At 45.0% G+C, this 21,047-nt stretch overlaps 1 protein-coding gene across 2 annotated transcripts in view; it reads right to left on the reverse strand.

Annotated features, from left to right (window-relative positions):
• LOC126187797 (colorectal mutant cancer protein) overlaps positions 1-21,047 on the reverse strand; it is a 582,723-nt gene that overhangs the window by 373,082 nt on the left and 188,594 nt on the right. For both annotated transcript variants that reach the window (XM_049929077.1, XM_049929086.1), the window contains exon 3: positions 19,629-19,783. In XM_049929077.1, coding sequence (XP_049785034.1) covers positions 19,629-19,783 — 155 coding nt within the window. The remainder of the gene's footprint in view (positions 1-19,628; positions 19,784-21,047) is intronic.

Raw genomic sequence — 21,047 nt, forward strand, 5'->3', positions numbered from 1 at the left:
GCCGCCGGCTGGCAGGTACTCGGCGAGAGCGCGAGCCGCGCGCATAGCCTTCTGTAGAGCACGCCCACCTTCCGCGGCGATGAATGGCCGACGTCTCATCGTTTTCGAGTGTGTCTCCACGTCCTCTTTCACGCCGTGAATAACTTCACAAATTGCATAATCATATTCCCAGGCTCGCAAAGACGCACGGTGAATGAACTAAAGGGTGCCCCGTAACTACGGATCTATAGCTATTTTTGTAACTTCGTTATGTTCCGTGTAAATTACGGCACCGACTGCGCAAGATGTAATACAACTTAGTCTGCTGGTAGTGATCCCACTACAACCGATAAAAGAATTCGAAGCATACAATAGGCTACATCTATCTCGCAGACCAATTATGAAAATTATTGCATTGGGGAACTAAAAAGCGCGAAGAATATGCGACGCCCATGACCACACAATCCGGCAGTGTTATGTCTACACACAACAGGAAATGTCCTGAGTTATTCACTGGCCGGCCGGCCGGTGTGGCTGAGCGGTTCTAGGCGCTTCAGTCTGGAACCGCGCGACCGTTACGGTCGCAGGTTCGAATCCTGCCTCGGGCATAGATGTGTGTGATGTCCTTAGGTTAGTTACGTTTAAGTAGTTCTAAGTTCTAGGGGACTGATGACCTCAGATGTTAAGTCCCATAGTGCTCAGAGCCATTTTGAACTTATTCAGTGACTCATCATTGCCCACCCTAAACTACTAAGGACAGAAACTTGAAATCAGGAGAGGATGTTGAGCTTATGCTTTACGCGCCATTTAAAAAGGGGCTCTTCATAATTCCCCCCCCCCCCCCCCCACCAGAGGGTGAAGTAGAGGATGAAAGGTTTTTTTGAAAATATGTCGCTATTAAGGCAATCAGATAGAACTACGAAAATTGATATTTGATTTCTCGGTCAGAAATAAAAAACCATGTGTTTTAGCATCTGGACCGCTGAAATTTTGTGTTCAGATGACAGTTTGATCCGGCTGCAAACGCGACAAGAATTTGATGAACTACTACAACATTTTTAAAGCTACATCAATGAGAACTGGTATTTGTCTTCTCGCTTCGAAATAAAAATGCGTGTTTCAGTGTTTGTGAAAATTCAAACCTTAAGGGGGTGAAACAGAGGATCAAAAGTTGAATGAATATATTTCATTATGAAAGCATTTTTAAAGCTAAATCTATGAAAATTTGTATTTGCCATTTCTGTTAGAAACTTAAAAAATACGTGTTTCATTGTTTTGGAAACTCAACTCCCAAGGGGGTGAAACAGGTGACGAAAATTTAATTGGGGCTGTCCGCATTTTAAGAAAATATTTTTAAAGCAAAATCTACGAAAACTCATGTTTGACTTCTCTGTCGAAATATGTGTTACGGGATAAAAGTTTTTATGGAAATATCACCACAAGAACTCAAAACCTCCACCTCCAGCTACCAGAATTGCTTTTTGGTAAGAAATGCATTCGGAAAAAGCCATGCTTCCATGGCCTGAACTATCGCGAAAAATTTACAAGATTGCAATCAAAGAAAGATATTTAACAGTCATCACGATAAATCGGCTTTGTCAGAAGTGCATAGAAAAAGAAACGGCTTTTTAATAATTTATTTCTCATTAGGCCTAATATATGTTTATAAAATTATTTTTGCTGTAATTACTATGCAAACTAAGCGAAGCAGCGGACGCTAAGCTAGTTAATAATACAGTTATAGTGACTGTCTGCTGTAGCGCTGGATGAATGAGAAGACCTGGAAGACCTATCGCATGTAAATTGCGATGATAACAAATAACGGATTGCGGGCGGTAGCGTACCCTCCGTGCACTGCGCCACTAGGTGCCGATGTATATTGAGGTGCCATGAACAGAGGACGAGGCCAGTAATTTATCAGCAATACCGCAGTATGCACGCCGTTACCGTCCAGTGTTATCCGAATGGGACGGAAAACGGTCGATGTGATGTATATGCACGACAAACAACTGATTAAAATTTTACAAAAATTGGACGATTTATTCAAGAGAAAGAGAATCACAAATTGAGCAGGTCAATAATTCGTTGGTCCACCTCTGACCCTTATGCAAACATTTATTCAGCTTGGCATTCATTAACAGTGTTTTTGGATGTCCTCGTAAGGTATGTCGTGCCAAATGTTGTCCAACTGGCGTATTAGATCGTCAAAATGCCGAGCTGTTTGCAGGGCACTGCACATAGTGCTCCAAACGTTCTCAATTGGAGAGAGATGCGGCGACCTTGCTGGCCAAGGAAGGGTTTGGCAAGCACGAAGACAAGCAGTAGAAACTCTAGCCGCGTGCGGGCGGGCATTATCTTGCTGAAATATCAGAGGGGTCCTGCTATGAAATGAAATAGTTCCCCAGTCCCTCACTCCTGGCTGCCGGACCGTACGGGAGGCGACAGTCATGTTAGTATCCCAGTACTGTCCGGTGCGTCACCAGGCAAGGAACTTTCGGACTGGAATCTCAAGGGCTGGAGTAGAATTGCCTTCAGTGATGAGTCCCGCTTCGAACTGAATTCCAGTGATCAACGAAGATGTGTCTGGAGAAGCACCGGACAGTGGTGGGGTACCAACATGACTGTCTCTCGCTATACGGCCCCAAAGCCAATAGTAATGGTATGGGTTGCCAATTCTTTTCATAGCAGACCTCTTTGGTTGTCAACCGTGGCACCCTTACAACGTAGCGGCACGTAGCGATATTCTACGACCCGTTTTTTGCCCGTCATGGCCCATCTTGGCCTTTCATTTCAGCAATATAACGGCCGTCAGCAAACGACGACAGTTTTTACTGCTTGTCTCTGGCCTGTCAAACCCTGTTTTGGCCGGCAAGGTCACCGGATCTCTTTCCAATTGAGAACGTTTGGAGCATTATGGAAAGGATTCTCCAACCAGCTCGTCAGCTGAACATAATCTGGCTCGCTACCCCTCAGGAGGATGTCCAACAATTCTGTTAATTAGTGTCAACAGCCAGAGGTGGACAGATGCGTTACTGACTTGCTCAATTTGTGAAGCTCTTTCTTTTGAATAAACCACCCAATTTTTCTTAAATTGTGATCATTTGTTTGTCAGTACATCCATACCACGGCCACCGATATGTGTCCCATCCATATAATTGCTTCGTGGTTTTTCGGTCTTATTTGTCTAAGAGTGTATTTGCAGTTTCCGACCTTAAGTTTTCTTACCATGTTCAAGCAAAATTTACGGGGTCTTTCTTTGAGGGTTTGCCATTCAAGATTTGTCAACATTTCCGTTGCGTTATCTGAGCAGCCAAGCAATACTTTATCCATTTGCCCCGCCCCTCTTTGTAGACAATCAATGTCCCTTGTTAGTGTGACCTTCCAAAGCACATCCGCAGTATTTAGTTACAGCTGATAGAAAAATGTGTACACAGACTTGACTTTTCGAGTATCCTACCAAAGAATAGTGACTTACCATTTGCTTCACCCTCAAAAGAGCCTATATGACCGTTCCACGTCGTACCTATACAAAGTGCAGATTCCAAATATTTGTATGACGTGACTGACTATTGTTGTGCTTCATTAATTCTCCTGTCAAAGGATACCACACTTACAAGTTTCGTGACGTACACAACATGGCATTATTCAGAGATATACATTGAGAGCTACTTGCAAGCTTTGAAGCAGAAAGCTATACGCAATGTGTCCCAGTTCGGTTAGGTCTGTGGGTATGAAAAATGTCATGGATTATGTTCACAAAATCACTATATTTATCCAAAACAGTATCCCCAATGAATTAATACACAGCTCAAATCGTCTGAAAATTGTTTTGAAACAGTCACTGTAGTCTTCTTTTTGGAACTCCATTTACTATTGCAATACAATTTCCTTGGTTTTCTTTAATTCTCTCGTAACAGTGTCCTTTCATTACCAATTTGAGTTTGGGGAACAACCAGAAGTTGGCTGGGGCAAAATTCGTCGAATTGGGCGGGTAATGCGGGACTGTGATCGGCCTGCTAGGCTAGTATTGGTGTGCGATCGTCGCTTTGTCGGCTGCGGTGCTGTCGTGGAGGAGCGACCGGGAACCTGCCTCTCGGTAATGTGGTCGACAACGACGAGTTATCGCCCACAACCAATGGAGGACTGTAAAAAGTTGACGTCGCTTCGTTGCTCCACCGCCACTTTCCGACGAGTGTCCGGCTCTAATGTTCCATTCGCAGTCGGGACGCCTGCTTTTGCTTTTTACACGATAGTTATTGAAACTTCAAGGATCGTAACGCCGCAACTCGCCACGAGATAGCACTGTAGTTTGGAATTTCACATAAGCAATCCTAACGGAGCTGGGGTACACTGTGTACATTATCTGATTAAAAGTATCGGGACACCTATTAGTGGACATTACTATTAGGTTTATCCAACCCTTTATCTTTATGACGGCTTGAACTCTGCTGGGAACACTTTAGTGGGTAGTCTAAATGTCTGTGGAGAAATGGGAACCCATTCTCGCTCAAGAGCCAAACCAGAAAAGGTGGCCACGTTGGACGCCGGATTCTGGAGCGAAGTCGACATTCCAGCTCATCCCAAAGTTATTCCACGGAATTCAGGTAGCAGCTCTGGGCAGGCCAGTCTACTTGAAGGAGAACTGTCTCGCTGATGCTGCTCTATGACTTGGTGCATTACTATGCTGATACAAACAATCATCGTCTCCAAACTGTCCCTCTACTGTGCGCAAGACAAAATGTAAAATGTGTTAAGAGCTATAAGGGGACAACATGTTAACCAGGATAAAGAGCCCCATACTGTACACACCACCTCTTCGATACCTCAATCTTGCCACTACACGTGATGGAAGCTTACGTTCTCCAGGCATTAGTCAAACCTAAGCCCTTCCACCGGATTACCGCAGGGTAGAGCGTGATTCATGATTACAAAACACTCGTGTCCAGTTATCCGCCGACCTGTGCCGTTGCTCTTTGCTCCACCTCAAGCTTCGCTTAGGACTGACCAGAGAAATGTGTAGCTTATGAGGAGCTGCTCGACCACTGTACCCCAGTGTTTTTAACTCACTAACCGCAGCCACTCTGCTAGCTGGACTCGTGGTAATTTCGTGCGATTTTTTACAACCACCCTTCGCAATGTTCGACGGTTCCTGTCCGTCAGGTACTTGGGGTCTGTCTGCTCTTGATTTGGCTGTGGTCGCTCCTTTGCATTTCCACTTTCCATATACACCACCAACAATGAACACAACACTCCCAGCCTCCCTTTACACAGGGTGCGGCGTAATTTGACTTGCGTAGTACAATGACGTAGTGCAGGAATGCGCGTCAGCTCGTGCCGCATTCGTGTACTAATGAGCTGCCATTTCGAGTGTGACGGCGGTATGGAGCGGTGGAGTGCACAGGTTAGTGCCTTTGCTGTTGAAAGTTATTTCAAGAATCATGACTCTGTTATTACTACCCACCGTCTATTTCGGCAACATTTCAACTTGGGACGTCATGGGAAAGTTCCACATGGACGGACCATTGTGAGACGGGTACGTGCATTTCGAACAACAGGTTTTGTTTGCAATCGCAAACCGGGAAGAAGTGAAAGAACTGTGCGCACACCAGAAGTCGTGGAAAATGTTCGTGCTACACTACTGCGTAGTCCAAAAAGATCTGCTCGTCGTCATACGCAAGCTGTGCATACGCCCGATCGCTCATTCAGGAGAATATTGCACGAAATCTCCATTCTCACCCATATAAGCTGCAGATTGTTCAGGAAATTAGGCCTCGCGATTGGGTTTCACAAGACGCATTCTGCTTCACCATGCGTGATCTCCTTCGCCAAAATCCACAAATGTTGCATACCATCCTGATGTCAGATGACGCTCATTTCGAGTTATGTGGTTCGGTGAATAAATAGAATACGCGTTATTGGAGTGATGTAAACCCGCATTAACTGCACATCAAGCCCTTGCACAGTTTTCGTGTCACAGTGTGGCGTGGAGTTCCTTTCTTTGGGATTATTGGCCCTTACTTCTTTGAGGATGACAGTGGTGTGGCTGTAACTATAACCAGTGAATGCTACCTAAACATGCTGCAAGACTTCGTTCTTCCCCAATTAGGTATGGTTGATGTGGATCTGGTACAATTATGGTTTCAACAAGACGGAACAACCTCGCATACAGCCAGAATTTGGATGGATTTCTTGCGACAGACATTTCCCGGCAGAGTAATTTCCCGTTTTGACATTTCCTGGCCGCCTCGCTCACCTTACCTTTCACGTGCAGACTTTTTCCTATGATGCTACCTGAAGCAAGAAGTGTTCCGAACACGCTGTGCCACAATTCCTGAATTGAAGGATCGCATCAGAACTGCCGTCGGCAATGTCCCGGGGAATACCTTACGCCGAGTTATGGTAAGCTTCCAACGCCGTCTAGACGAATGTGTTACGCAGAGGGGGCATCATTTGACAGGAGTCATACTCAAAAAGTAATCCACGCAATGGACAATGACTTACACATCAGTAAATGGCAAACCTTTAACTATTAATTGACATAAGAGGTAATAAATTACAGTTACTCCCTGATGGCGTGTTTTTAATATCCTACTATGAACGCTGCCGCACCCTGTACTAACACGTCCTTGTCTCGTGACATCTAGTGATCCATTTCACATTACACACGCGTGCCCGATACTGTCATCAGATAGCGTATGCAAAAAATTTCCAACGAGCTACCTTATTACATTGTCTTTGCTGGCAATTCATGGGAGATGCCATACTATTTAGAATGCAAACGATAATGACTAAGCCGGCGACTATGCCCGAGCGGTTCTAGGCGCTTCAGTCCGGAACCGCGCTGCTGCTACGGTCGCAGGTTCGAATCCTGCCTCGGGCATGAATGTGTGTGACGTCCTTAGGTTAGTTAGGTTTAAGTAGTTCTAAGTTCTAGGGGAGTGATGACCTCAGATGTTAAGTCCCATAGTAGTTAGAGCCATTTTGATAATGACTATGACATTAGTTTCAGGGCGCTCAATATCATGATTATAATCGTCCAGGCAGAATATACTTTATTCTCAATATTTTCTTCATACACGCAAGCAATCGTGTTGGGACAGTTGCGCGTAGAAACATACTAGAGACTTGAAAGACTGTCTGGTAACCACAACACGGACTGTGGTTGCTTACCAATATATTAAAATTGATAATAAAAATCACACTTGGGATCCTGCATATCTATATGCAGGTTCATGCTCTTTCTACGCCCTTTAATAAGCCTATAACATAGTTATGAGATAAAATATTAACGAAAACGCGACTTACTTGTAAAGAGTGGATAAGGTCATTCCCTGGTACATGTTGGCGAACTGCTAATAAAAACGGGGAAACTGTCACAACGAGGAGAAGTTAGTTAGCAGTTACGTACACTGGTTTTAAAACTGCTTCAGTATAATTTCAGTTAAAAATAAGCATAAAAAGAGAAATGCACAATCAGCTAAAATTGTGATTCAGATAATGGTGGCTGCTTTGATCACTGAACAAAAAAAGTTGAATTAACAACTCTAAAGCGGGTTAAAATAACCTATCCAGTAATTTTGGCTGGAGTCGAGATGACACACAAAACCTTAAAACCTTTTTCCAGACTCGTATCATTGTTATTTAAAACAGTGAACAAACCGTTATAAAGAAAAACTTCTGTCCTGTATACAATACTATCAGGTAAAATGTGGCGTACCAACACTGGTACGCCTCAGGCATCGCACATTCGAGTATGTGTTTCAGAGAATAGTGCCCTGTTCTCAGTCGTGTTAAAGCCACTTCTTTCCATCTGTCTGACTGGAACGTTGTTTTTCATGGCAAAACTGTAGGCTTCGTCAGCCTGAAATTTTTATTTTGTACTTCCAGCCACTCATTCTCCCACTGACAATAAGCTCTCGGCTTCAATAACGTGGTAATAGCACCCATTGAGACAGCACCGGTAGTACATTACCTATATTACAAGCCTCCCTTGCCACCATGTCAGTTTGTCATTTCCGAGGATTCCCACGAGATACAGCCAAATACAGATGAGCACCGAGCCGCTTGCAACTCACAAGGGGACCATGAATTTTGATGTCTCTGAGGTATGTTGTAGAGGGAGGTGTCCTGAGTACCTGGCTAGCAGCTTCTCATGCAATAGCCCCTAGCTTCCGGGAAAATCAATGTTGAAATTTTATGCGTAAAATAATTATTAAAAAATAGTCATTTTTGCCTTAGTAATCCCATTAATAAATCAATCATTACAGAACACTTTCTTCACATGTTATTTCGTTTGTGGTTCGTAGTTAAAATTCCAAATACTGAGACTGCTCCAAACAGTTCGCAACGATCGATGAAGTATTAGCAGCTGCGGAAGGATTCCCGATACAGACGATAGTATTCATCCCTAATATTGATCTCGGTTATGTAATTAATACCGATAAAACCGGCTGCCAGTACCGATCGACGTCCAACAGACTTTGAACAGGATTAGCCATTCCTTCACAGCACAGTATACTACAACTGTAACAGTAAAGACACTGATGTACGTTTTCTTACGTATTCAAGAACTATCTGGGAAATTTGGTCGGACTGTTTATAAAAGAATTGATGAGTTGACTCGCAAATTACCGGCACGAAATCAAAGATGTTCACGAATGTGCTGTACGAATAGTTTTTGCAGGCAGATTAAAAAAACTTTAAAATGCCCCCGACTTGTTAAAGACTAATACAGAAACCGCCTCGAGGGAAGATTCGATAAAAATACATTCTTCAGTTCTGCATCAATTAGTGCACCTGCTTCCACAGGAATGATCAAACACGTGAGGTTCGCATCGAAGTTGTTCGAGAAAAGAACAATCTTCTGGATTTAAACGAAATGTGTTTTCCAGTGACGTTTCTGAAGAATCCGTGTACCTGCAACACAGCAGTTTTCTTTAAATGTACATGCTGCTCTACGAAACTGTGTTTCGGTTGCTTCTATGACGAATACCATCCGTAATTCCGTTCTAGCACAGCAGGCGATGCAATCGATCGCGAGTAACACGATTCTGTAATCTACTCTGTAACAAATGGAATAAACATTGGAAGAAAGTTTGCTGTAATGATTAATTTATTAAAGTAATTATTACGGCGAAAACGAGTACCGCATTTTTGAGTAGTCTTGCATGACATATACTATTAAATGATATTCTGTACAATTAAAGGAAATTAACTTCATGGGTGGGATCTGTACTTGTACCACCTGCATTTTGGCCATCAAATTTAGCTCCTGCGTTATGATTACTTGGCCGAATCACGTTTAAAGTTAAACGTACATGAGATACGCATAAGACCTCAATATCGATTTTCTGGGAAACTAGGGACCGACGCACGAAAAGCCGCTAGCCAGGTACTCAGGATAAGTCCCTCTACAACATAACCAAGACGCATCAGAATCCGTGATTAACAGGGCTGATTATTCCCTTGCCAAACAGCACTGATTCCAGAGAGGGCGTCAACTTCCCAAGCGGTCATTCTTCCGCCAAACATGGGTATAAACGGACAAACGGCTCCACTAGCAGTTACTATTCCAACAGTAGCTCAACACAACGTCAGGACCGTGTCTACAGTCGCCGCCAAGAAGAGCCCAACTGGACATTTTACACGTGATCGCAGTTATCGTTCATTGGATTCAGGACTCGACCAGAGTAAAAGACAGACTAGTGCATGAGAACGAATTCTTTTGCTTCGTAACTATTGTGTAAAACATTCTCATACACCTTGATGCGTCAGTTCAGGCTAAGACCTCGAGCGTTCGACGATTATCTCCATCGTCTTCGTCAAGAGCAAGTACCTTCGCTCCTGACAAAGAGAATGGAGGCAACTGTCGAAAGCTCGAGGTCTTACGCTGAATTGAAGACCTCCGAGGTGTTTTATACAACAAATCGGTGCAAGTGAACATTTAATTCTGCCAACAACAACTAGTTTCAGTAAGTACGGGGTCTCTTCCTGCCACCTGTTTATGTTTGACACAAAGTGCGTTTGCTGAATTCCACACCCACAAGGACAGGCACTTTTCTGAGTGATACTTGCTTCCCTTGCCACTGTAGCACGTGATGAGTGTTATATGTCGTGGACTACTTTGTCTGCTGAGTACATTTACCGAATAGTCTATTGGCCACTTGACCGATCATAGCAGAGGAGAAAGTTATTGCATCAATTGCGTCTCATCTGCTCCAGTGCCTTCAGGACTGCATATAAACCGAGGTGACGAAAGTCATAGGATAGCGCTGTACACATACTCAGATGGCAGTGGTATCGTGCACATAAGGTAGTAAAAGGCAGTGCATTGGCGAAGCTGTCATTTGTACTCATGTGATTCGTGCGAAAAGATTTCCGACGTGATTGTGGCAGCACGATGGCAATTAACAGACTTTCAGCACGGAATGGTAGTTGGCGCTATACGCATGGGACATTCCATTTCGGAAATCGTTAGAGAATTCAATATTACGACATCCACAGTATCAAGAATGTGCCGAGAATACCAGGCATTTCCTCTCACCATGGACAACGCAGTGGCCGACGGCTTTCACTGAACGACCGACAGCAGCGGCATTTACGTAGGGCTGTCAGTGCTAACAGACAAGCACCACCGCGTAAAATAACCGCAGAAATCAATGTGGGAGACACGACTAAAGTATCCGTTACGAGAGTGCAGCGAAATTTTGCTTTAATGGGTTGTGGTAGCAGACGACCGACGCGAATGCTTTTGCTAGCAGCACTACATCGCTTGCAGTGCCTCTCCTGAGCTTGTCACCGTATCAGTTGGACCCTTGGCGACTACAGAACAGCGGTCTGGTCAGATGAATCCCGATTGCAGTTGGTAATAGCTGACAGTGGAGTTCGAGTGTGGCGCAGATCCCAAAGTTGTCAACAAGGCACTGTGCAAGATGGTGATTGCTCCATAATAGTGTGGAATGTGTATATGTGGAATGAACTGCGTCTTCTGGTCTACCTAAACCGATCATTGACTGGAAATGCTTATGTTCGGCTACTTGGAAACTCTTTGGTTTGAAGAACGATCTGGAAAATTCCAGCGAATATTTTGGTCACCCAGATCACCCGACATGGATTCCATCAAACATTTATAGGACAGAATCGAGAGGTCTGTTTGTGCACAAAATCCTGCACCGGCAACAACTTCGCAATTATGTGCGACAACAAAGGCAGCGTGATTCAATATTTCTGCAGGGGACTTCCAACGACTTGTAGAGTCAATGACACGAGGAGTAGCTGTAGTGCACCGGGCAAAAGGTGCCGACACGATATTACGAGGTATCCCATGACATTTCTCATCTCCATGTACGACTGCATCACAGACAAAACATCTTCTGAAAGTCGAATCCCGAAGACACTGTCACAGGAATCTATTGAGCAGTCGACAATTTGGCCAAACTTGCATCCATCATCGTAAAAAAGGATGCTCTTGTTTCTTTTTGCATATTTCAGAGGAGGACCAAGCGCAGAAAATTCAGCCACAACATACTGCCGATGCACGACTGAAGCTTATTCCGCGCCACGACGTGGAGTTTGCAATAACAGCCGCTGCTCGTCCGAATACCTGAGCAGGCTTGCGTTACTTCCACGTTGGCCACTACCGCCAGTGAAAGGTGACTTAATGAAAAGCGAGTGCGCGGCCGCTTTTAATATAAAGGCAAGTCAGCGAGCGGCCTGCGTTCCCCGTGGAAATGTTTAGTGCGGGCGGGCTGCTTTTTTTATGAGCGACGAGCCTCGCGGGAGCCGTAAAGCGGCGCTGTAATTGCCAAAACAAACACGAGGCGCTGTAATCGGCAGGCATTCGAGGCCTCCAGCGCCCTGCCACGTGTCCGCGGCCCGCCGGACCCTGCCCTGCAATCACAGGCTTAACGTGTCACGCACTTCACCCCTCAATTGCGCGCCGAGCGGCTCACATTTTCCACCGTAATCTGCCACAGCTTTCAGATGGCATCTACACGCTTCTGGACCATGTTTGCCGTTACAAACGAGCTGGAAACTGCTTTCCAATCTCATTACCTGCCCATCGCTTCCCCTTCAACTGTTGTCGCGCAGGCATGAGCGCGGACTGGTTGTCGCGATTCTATCTCTTGTTGGATACTATGCTATAGTACTCGGCGTAGGTGAGAAAAGTTGTGTATAACACGGCGCACAACGACGCGGTGACCGGTAGAACAAACTGCAGTTCAGAGTCGTCTGTAACGAGTACGTCCACGTAATGGGCGGGTAGCTACAAACAGTGTCACAAACACAGCAAGATCGTCGTAAGAGTGCAAGACCAGTCCAGAGTGAGTACAGAAACACAGAAAACCGTAGCACAAGGAAAGGCCGAACACTGTATCTAATGGCGCGGTCTGAGGGCTTCAAGTGAGCACAGGCAAGTGGTAGCGCGTGAGCGCGCGTGCTATTTAACCGCAGAAGTCGGTCTCATTGCAAACTCGGCTTGAGCCTTCCGCGGAACCGCAGTACCTCACACTCCATAGCGATACTGCAGCTTAGTGGGGAATCTAAATTACTGCCGAACACAAGAAACTCAGTGTTTCAAACAGACGTACATTTCTGACGTCAGTTTTTACAGTCTCTACATCAACATCTGCGTCCAGCTGATATCTCTCAATAGGTAGCGGTGAGTGCTTCGAGTGCCACTGTCGTTTCTCTCTTTCCTATTCCATTAACGAATGGGGCGGGGAATTAATTACTGCGGTTAGCTTCAGTACAGACTCGAATTTCTCTCATTTTACCGTTATGGCTCTTTTGTGTGACGTACGTAGAGGAAATAACATGTTGCCTCATTCTTTTACCAATAGCCGCTCTTGGAATTTTAACAGCAGACTTCTCTGCCATACACAATATCTGTCTCGTAGCTTCTCCCATTCGAGTTGGATGAATATTTCCGTAATGCACCTGCGCATACTAAACGTGCCCGTGACCATATGTGCAAATCTTCTCTATCACCTCTATTAACCGTACCAGGTAAAGGGTCCCCAGAGTGAAGAGAGGTAATCACGAATCGGTCGCACGAGTGTTTTCCAAGCTACCTCGCTTCTGGCTGAACGACAGTTTCTTACGATTCTTCCAACGAACCAGTCTGGAGTCTGCTTCTCCTATTAGTTCTATGTGGTCGTTATACTTCAAGCATTTACGTACACATACACCCACATTTTTACAGTTGTTACTGTTTCCAACGCTTGATCGCCATTGTTTAATCGACCAATAATGCGTATTGTCGACCCCCCACCACCAATTTATACGCAGCACGTTACCTCTGCTTATGTTAAGGGTCAACTGGCACTGGCTTTCAGGTGGCGATCTTCTGCAGGAGTTCTGTATTTAGCTTCACTTTTCTGGCGCGGGAACTTTCTAAGCAAAACCATACAGACCGGCCTCGTGTAACTTCCAACGTTGAACTAATCGTAAACACACATACAACCGAGAGAGTGAGCACTTAATCACCAACGGCAAAGGAAACATCGCGCCTTCTTTATACTCTCATCGCTCTCCACCCCTTCCTTCACAACCTGGCCGCGCGTGGCGTCAGGTGGACTGGCATGGCGATGGTGCGGGTGGGGGAGGTGGGGTTGGTACACGACATGATCGCTGACTGCGGGGCGCGAATTACGGTGCCTCAGTGCTTCTGCCTGCCCCGTCGCGTACAATGCAGCTCTCGGTAGACTACAGCACTGGGTCCCACGCTTTTCTGAGAGCGAATCCACTGTCTCTGTTGCTCACACCGTCGGCCGCTAGTATTTCAACACCTCTCTCTACAACACAGTTACAAAATGTCGTTTTCTGTCTTAGCACTACCGTTTGTCCATATTTCACTGAGTCCCCTGTAACTACGCATTGTTCCACAAACGCAGATTTTGTTGGTTTCTTGAATTCGGCGTGTCTTTTCTGCTCCTCTCCGATTCCCCCCAGAGAAAGTCACCCGCTTAATGACAAATCTCTTCGATTTTGTCCTCACATCTACAGTCTTTCTCTTCACTGGAGATTATTATGAATATACGGATGGCGTCGCTATGGGATGCCTTCTGTTACTGGTTGTGACAGACTAATTCACAGAGGGAGAAAACTCTGGGAAAAGCTGCAGTAAAGCCTACACGTTTTTCCATATATTTTGATGACACATCTGCGGCGTGGCCACACGGAGTGAGAGAATTCAGGAATTTCTCCAGCATCTGAACTCTCTGAACTCCAGCATCAAATTCACTTTGCAGGTGGAAGATAATGGCAAACTGCCCTCTTTGGACGTCCTAGTCAAGCGCAAAGCGGACACCGTTATGGGACAACGTGTACAAGAAAGCCACCCACACTGATTAATATCTCCACGTCTCCAGCTGCTTTCATCCTTGAGTGTGAGTGTATGCTGCCTACACTGGTCCACAGGGCCCGTGCAATTTCGTACGAAGAAGGTCTACCAAGGGAACTCAACCACCTTAAGGAGGTATCAGAGAAGCAAGTATAACGTGCTTTCAGGCAGAAGACACAAGCCCAAATAATAGAACACGACGAGAAGGTTAAGACAATGGCATATGTGCCGTACGCCGGCAAAGTATCGATCAAAGTCGGCAGACGTAACATTAAATGCGTTATCCGTCTATCTCCCAAAAGGCATGCACTACTAGGCACGGTGAAAGATGACTTGGGAGTTCGTAAACCGGTTTTATACCGTGTACCTTGCAAATACGATAAGGCATACTTCGGGCAGTCTGTGCTGACTGTTGAAGGAGAGTGCCAGGAGCACAAGAGACACATGGAACTCTAGCAACCGAAAAACTATGTGGTTGCAGGCGACTGCATATTTACGCGGGACTCAAATGTGAACAAACGGTGATGCTAAGGTAGACCTCGTCATTTTGGGATTGTTTTCTAAAGAAGGTCGTTGAAATACGAGTTGCCGACGGCCTGATCAACAGAGACAGTGGCTTTCGTCCTCACATCTACGGTCTTTCTCTTCAATGGAGATTATTATGAATCTACGGATGGCGTCGCTATGGTATGCCCTGCCACTGGTTGTGACAAACTAATTCACGGAGGGAGAAAGCTCTGGAAAAAGCTGCAGTAAAGCGGAACACCCAGCGATCAGTCAACCGTAGTCACAATGTCGGCCAACAGCAGCTTTCGCGCCCGAGGAGGAGGGGGAGGCAGAAGCACTGAAGTACCCGATTTCGCGCCCAGCATTTTACGATAGCGGCCACTTCCGCCTCCCCCCCCCCACCCCCCTCGCCACTCCCACTCCCTCAGCATTCCATCCTACCCGACACCAATCAGGTGGAGAGGGGGCCGTGTGGAGCGATAAGAGTATGGGGAAGACAATCATTAGACACGTTATCACGTTAAGATGACGGTACGGTACGATACGATGTCGAAATATCGCATTTCGTAAACGACAGCACGTGGGTGGACACCCGAGAGGAATACAAACAGTTGATTCGCCAGAAAAGCTTAAGCTCACAATAATTTTGTAGCTAGGACGTAATCCCACTACGTTCTTGTAAAATTTTAACTCTCCATTGGTGTTAGTAGTTAGACCAACACGACATTTAAAATCTACTTTTGCAATCGTTTGTTTAATTGTGAGCAAGAATAGTATGTGTCAGTAAAGTAACCAATCCGTTCCTATACCTTTAAAGTTTGAAAGCATATTTCTTGTGCCGACTACCTGCAGAGTTCGATATTGACACAAGTTTGAAGTCAGAAGTGTCGTAACTGCTCAGATGTTTCAGCAATGAAGCATTCTACTGAAGAAAAAAAAATGTCTTCAGCCAAGGTAGTGCTGGCGCTGTTGTGTTCGGTGCATCGATTTCTTGTCAGGAGTACCGCCTTTCAATATGAGTATCGACAATGAACATAAAAAGCTTAGATGCTACGCCGACCAGGCCTTCCATAAAGTACGGCTACGGGATACGGACCCCGTTAATATGGTCCGAGCCGAAAGGTCTAAAGAACAGATCCAAACTATCGCTCACACTTGTCCCCTTTCTCTGTCCCAGCCACATACTTGAAATCTGTCACCTTGAGATCACTAGCTATACCTCGGAGGAGTTTTGCAGTGATGCAAACATGTACGACTGATAGGGAAGTAATATGTTTCTAAACCTCTGTTTGTTTCCAGTTTTTATTCACGTTGACTTAATAAGAAAGTATGACTCACTTATCGCTGGTGTCGTCTCTAATATTTCATGATCCATTACTATCAATAAAATAGAGTAGAAGAAAAAATGGCAAGTTAGCCACAAATACAAACGTACAGCAATATACTAATGAAGCACTACGTTTGAGCAATGGGCAGTACTTTAAATCTGCTTACGTGGGTTTAATATGCTCGTCGCGATGAGGTCGTCAGAAGATTCTATTGATACAAGCTAAATTATATAGTTCCATAGGTTTCGAATATTTGCGCTTCTAACCCCAGTCCCGCTACTGGCAGTTAGGGAGATAACACAAATTCAATAACGATGACAGCCGCAACTGCAGGCAAATACAACTAATGTCTATGTTCAGCATAACAGAGTTAAATAGCGAACCACATAAACGTACATTCAATTACGTTCAGCCTTTACATTCCACTGTTTGCAATATACGACACTGATTCTCATTAACTCCTTGTGTGACTCCTGTTCATAGCCTACGAGTACCCGGGGAGTAACGCGTGACGCGGGAAACTGATGTATTTCATAAGCGGTTAAAGTTCGATCGTCGCAAAAAGGCTTTTGACAAGTGACAGTACACAAAGAGACAAGTATATTTCTGTAGATAGTAAGTTACTAACGTAAGGAACTGTTTCTTAAATCTAAACGCACAGTTTTAAAAGAAATTCTTGACTCTCGAAATTACGAATATGGCAATACGACATTCTTTTAAGTCTTTAATGGAACTCTACGTAAGAAGAGGCACTGAATGTGTTAAACACTAAATCCAAGACTGACGGTTTAGCACATTTTGTCGTAGGTTACCAAGTACGTATCGGCTAACAAGTCGAAACTGAGCTCCACTGACGGCCTTCACATTTAAAATGTTTCTATTTCATCGCTGAATAAAATATTCGTTCAGTCACAAAATCCTGGGAAATTGCAGTGTGAGGACCCACATCTGGTTACGTGATCTCGGTCAGTGTCAGTGGTTGGAACACGACAAGAAGGTAGCCCTCCCTGAAACTACTGAGTGGCGACCTGAGAGCGCCCTAAAATAACTGAGGCCCTCACGAATACTAACTCTGTTAATGGCGAAGGCGATTCAGCAGATTCCTTAGCAATAAGAACGGACGAGGATGTGCAGCAGGCAGTTACGGACTTCTTCACGCAGCAGGTCACGGTGTTTTAACGGACCTGGTGCGTCGGTGAAATGACTGCCTTAGTGCTCACGACGATTTTGCCTGAGTGGCATATCGCTTCTGCATTATACGGCCTTCGAACGCAGAACTTTTCGATCGCCTCATACTTTACAAGTAGCATCATGCAGCTAGTTGACCTTTTAGCTGAAGTTTAAGAAGCGAGTGTCCATATGCACATGTGGCCAGTGCATCACTGCCGTACGTTGGAGGCAGCCAAAGGCAGCATAATGTTGTGTAGCTGATGAGGGACTCCAAGGTCGATGACTGTCTGTATTGCCGAAGGTACGAATAGCTCAAACTCAATGGACGGCCCTGCCTTCAGTCTTAATACGAGGGTAAACCCAAAAGTAAGGTCTATTTTTTTTTGTAAGTACACAGACCTGTTTATTTCTACATTGGTTTACATCAGTTTACAGCTTGAAAATTTAGCTATTTTTAGACATAATCACCATTTCTATCGATACATTTTTGCAGACGCTGTGGCAGTTTTTGTATGCCCATGTCATACCAGCTCACCGCCATGCTGTTCAGAAAATTAGGAACCTCTTCTTTCACCTCGTCGTCGGAGCTCAATCGCTTTCCGGCCAAAGGTTCTTTTAACCTAGGGAACAGGTGATAGTCACTGGGCGCCTAGTCAGGACTACAGGGTGGATGGGTGATTATGTCCCACTGAAACTGTTGCAGTAGAGCAACGGTTTGCCGAGCGATGTGTGGGCAACGGTTGTCATGGAGAATGTGTACGCCGTTGCTCAATATTCCTCTTCTCCGGTTCTGAATTGTGCGTTTGAGTTTTTTGAGAATCTCACAGTACCTGTCAGCATTAATTGTGGTCCCAGCGATTCAGCTCTGACGACGAGATGAAAGAAGAGGGTCATAACTTTCTGAACAGTATGGCATGGGCATACAAAAACTGCCACAGCGTGTACAAAAATGCATCGACATAAATGGTGATTATGTCGAAAAATAGCTAAATGTTCATCTGTAAACTGATGTAAACCATTGTAGAAATAAACAGGTCTCTGTACTTATAAAAAATAGGAGACCTTACGTTTGGGATTAACCTCGTATCTGTTGACCACATTACGTCAAACTGGCAGGAAATAACTACTGCTAATAATGTGCTCGCTTTTCTTCGAACATCTACTGAATACGCCACAAAATACGAATTGCTTGCAAGAACTTTCTGAATTTCCCTCATGTGGTACTTTTTGTGGTTTGGAATTAATTAGGTCTTAAATTTATCCATGTTATATAGGTGTTATTTGAGGGCTGCAAATGTATTACATGATTGTTATGAAATAATATATAGTGCAACAGTCACTTGTTACTAATAGTTTTAATGTAAAAGCAACTGCAAATTCGCCTGATGATGGCAGCATGCTGCCGACACTCGTCGTGCAAATGAAATATTAGTGACACGTGAATGTTCCAGTATAAATTATTTCGTAAGTATTAATTAAATGGTCTGAAGTGAAAATCTACAGACTGTTTCAGAAGCGAAGATCAACAATCAGGTGTATGACAGGAAGGACCATTCGAAACAAAAAAGTCAAGTAAACATGGGCTCTAAAACGCATACCTTAAGAGCTATGAGCAATTCTTGGTCTTCAATACTGTGAAACAAATCTCTTCTATTGCACGCTCTTTGCTTTCCATATTTTGGGAACTGGTAGTACAGATATAACAAGAAAAAAGTCTCGTAAACCTATGCTCTAAAATGCATACCTTAAGAGCTATGAGCACTTCTTCATCTTCGCTACTTTGAAATAACTCTTCTAATGAAGATGGTTCAAATGGCTCTGAGCACTATGGGTCTTAACTTCGGAGGTCATCAGTCCTGGACATTTTTTTCTGTTGTTTTGGTCCATACTATCACATCCAAAATATGAAAAGCAACGAGATTGCAGTAGAAGAATCTGTTTCACAGTATCGAAGATCAAGAATTGCTCACAGCTCTTAACGTATGCGATTTCGAGTGCATGTTTAGTCGACTTTTTTGTTTCGAATTATCATTCCTGTCATACCCCTCAATATTGACAATCACTTATGAAACACCCGGTACAGCGTAGCTCGGGGTCTAATTTGAAATTTAGACCTCTTTTTTACGACCGAAATGAAATCATCTCGTCGTAACGTCACGAGTACTGACAACAAACCGGCGCTCCTGACGTCTTAATTCACACGGTTGCTCGACAAGACGCCTGGCCGTTCCTTTTTGGACTCTAAAGTGAAGTACTTGATGATGGGATGCTGACGCTGGGTGGCTGCAAAGTTAACGCACCTTGTTGGCGAGGTCCAGCATGGAGGCAGGCGACCCCGCGGTGAGCGAGCCGCCGGCGGCCTCGACCAGCTTCTGCAGCGTGTGCGGCTCCGGGCTGAGGTCGCGCGCGCCGGAGTCGAACTCCCAGCTCTCGTGCTTGCCCGCCGACGCCGCCCCTGCAACACAGCCGCCAGCGTCACACGTCGCTCGGCGCCGCGCCGCACGAGCGCGCTTCCGTGCTAGCGTCGTTCCGCGCGTTACCACTCTACTGTGTATCGAAAGTGGCTCACTTTAAACAAATACACGATGAGTACACAGTCTTTTCTTCATTACAAAACATTATTATTATTATTCGTATGGCTTACATATATTTTCTGTATTCTCATTTTAAGATTTCAGATATACACTGAAGAGACAAAGAAACCGGTACACCTGCCTAATATCGTGTAGGGCCACCGCGAACAGGCAGAAGTCAACCTAACTAACATCTGAAGTAGTGCTGGAGGGAACTGACATCATAAATCCTGCAGGGATTACGTGTACGAGGGGGTGGAGATCTCTTCGGCACAGCACGTTGCAAGGCGTCCCAGATATGCTCAATAATGTTCATCTCCGCGGAGTTTGGTGGCCAGCGGAAGTGTTTAAAATTGGAAGAGTGTTCCTGGAGACGCTCTGCAGCAATTCTGGACGTGTGGGGTGTCGCATTGTCCTACTAGAACTGCCGAAATCCGTCGGAATGCACAATGCACATAAATGGATGCAGGCTACCAGACAGAATGCTTACGTACGTGTCACATGTCAGAGTCGTGTCTTGACACATCAGGGGTCCCATATCACTCCAGCTGCACACGCCGCACACTATTACAGACCTTCCACCAGCTTGAACAGTCTCCTGCTGACATGTAGGGTCCATGGATTCATGATGTTTTCTCCATGCCCGTACACGTCCAACCGCTCGACAGAATTTGAAACGAGACTTATCGGACTAGCCAACATGTTACCAGTCATCAACAGTTCAATGTCGCTGTTGACGGGCCCAGGCGAGGCGAAAAGCTTTGTGTCGTGCTGTCATCACGGGTACACGAGTGGGACTTCGGCTCCGAGTGCCAATATCGATGATGTTTCGTTGACTGGTTCGCACGCTGACACTTTTTGATAGCCCAGCACTGACATCGGCAGCAGTTTGTGAAAGGGCTGCACTTCTGTGTGTCAAGAGTTAATGAATAAATACTGATGATGTCAAAATCAACAATATTCGAGCGACCTTTACTGAAACAAAAAAATCATGGGTCTGTTAACTGTAAAGCATAAAGAGGAACCGACACCCTACATAATGAGACCGCCATAGCAAATTAAATAATATTTATCTGTTAATATAATGTTTCTGTCATCCTTCCATAACCCGGTGGGACCGATGATCTCACTGTTTGGTCCCCGCCG

The sequence above is a fragment of the Schistocerca cancellata genome, chromosome 1, assembly GCF_023864275.1.
Source record: "Schistocerca cancellata isolate TAMUIC-IGC-003103 chromosome 1, iqSchCanc2.1, whole genome shotgun sequence".
Classification (NCBI taxonomy): domain Eukaryota; kingdom Metazoa; phylum Arthropoda; class Insecta; order Orthoptera; family Acrididae; genus Schistocerca; species Schistocerca cancellata.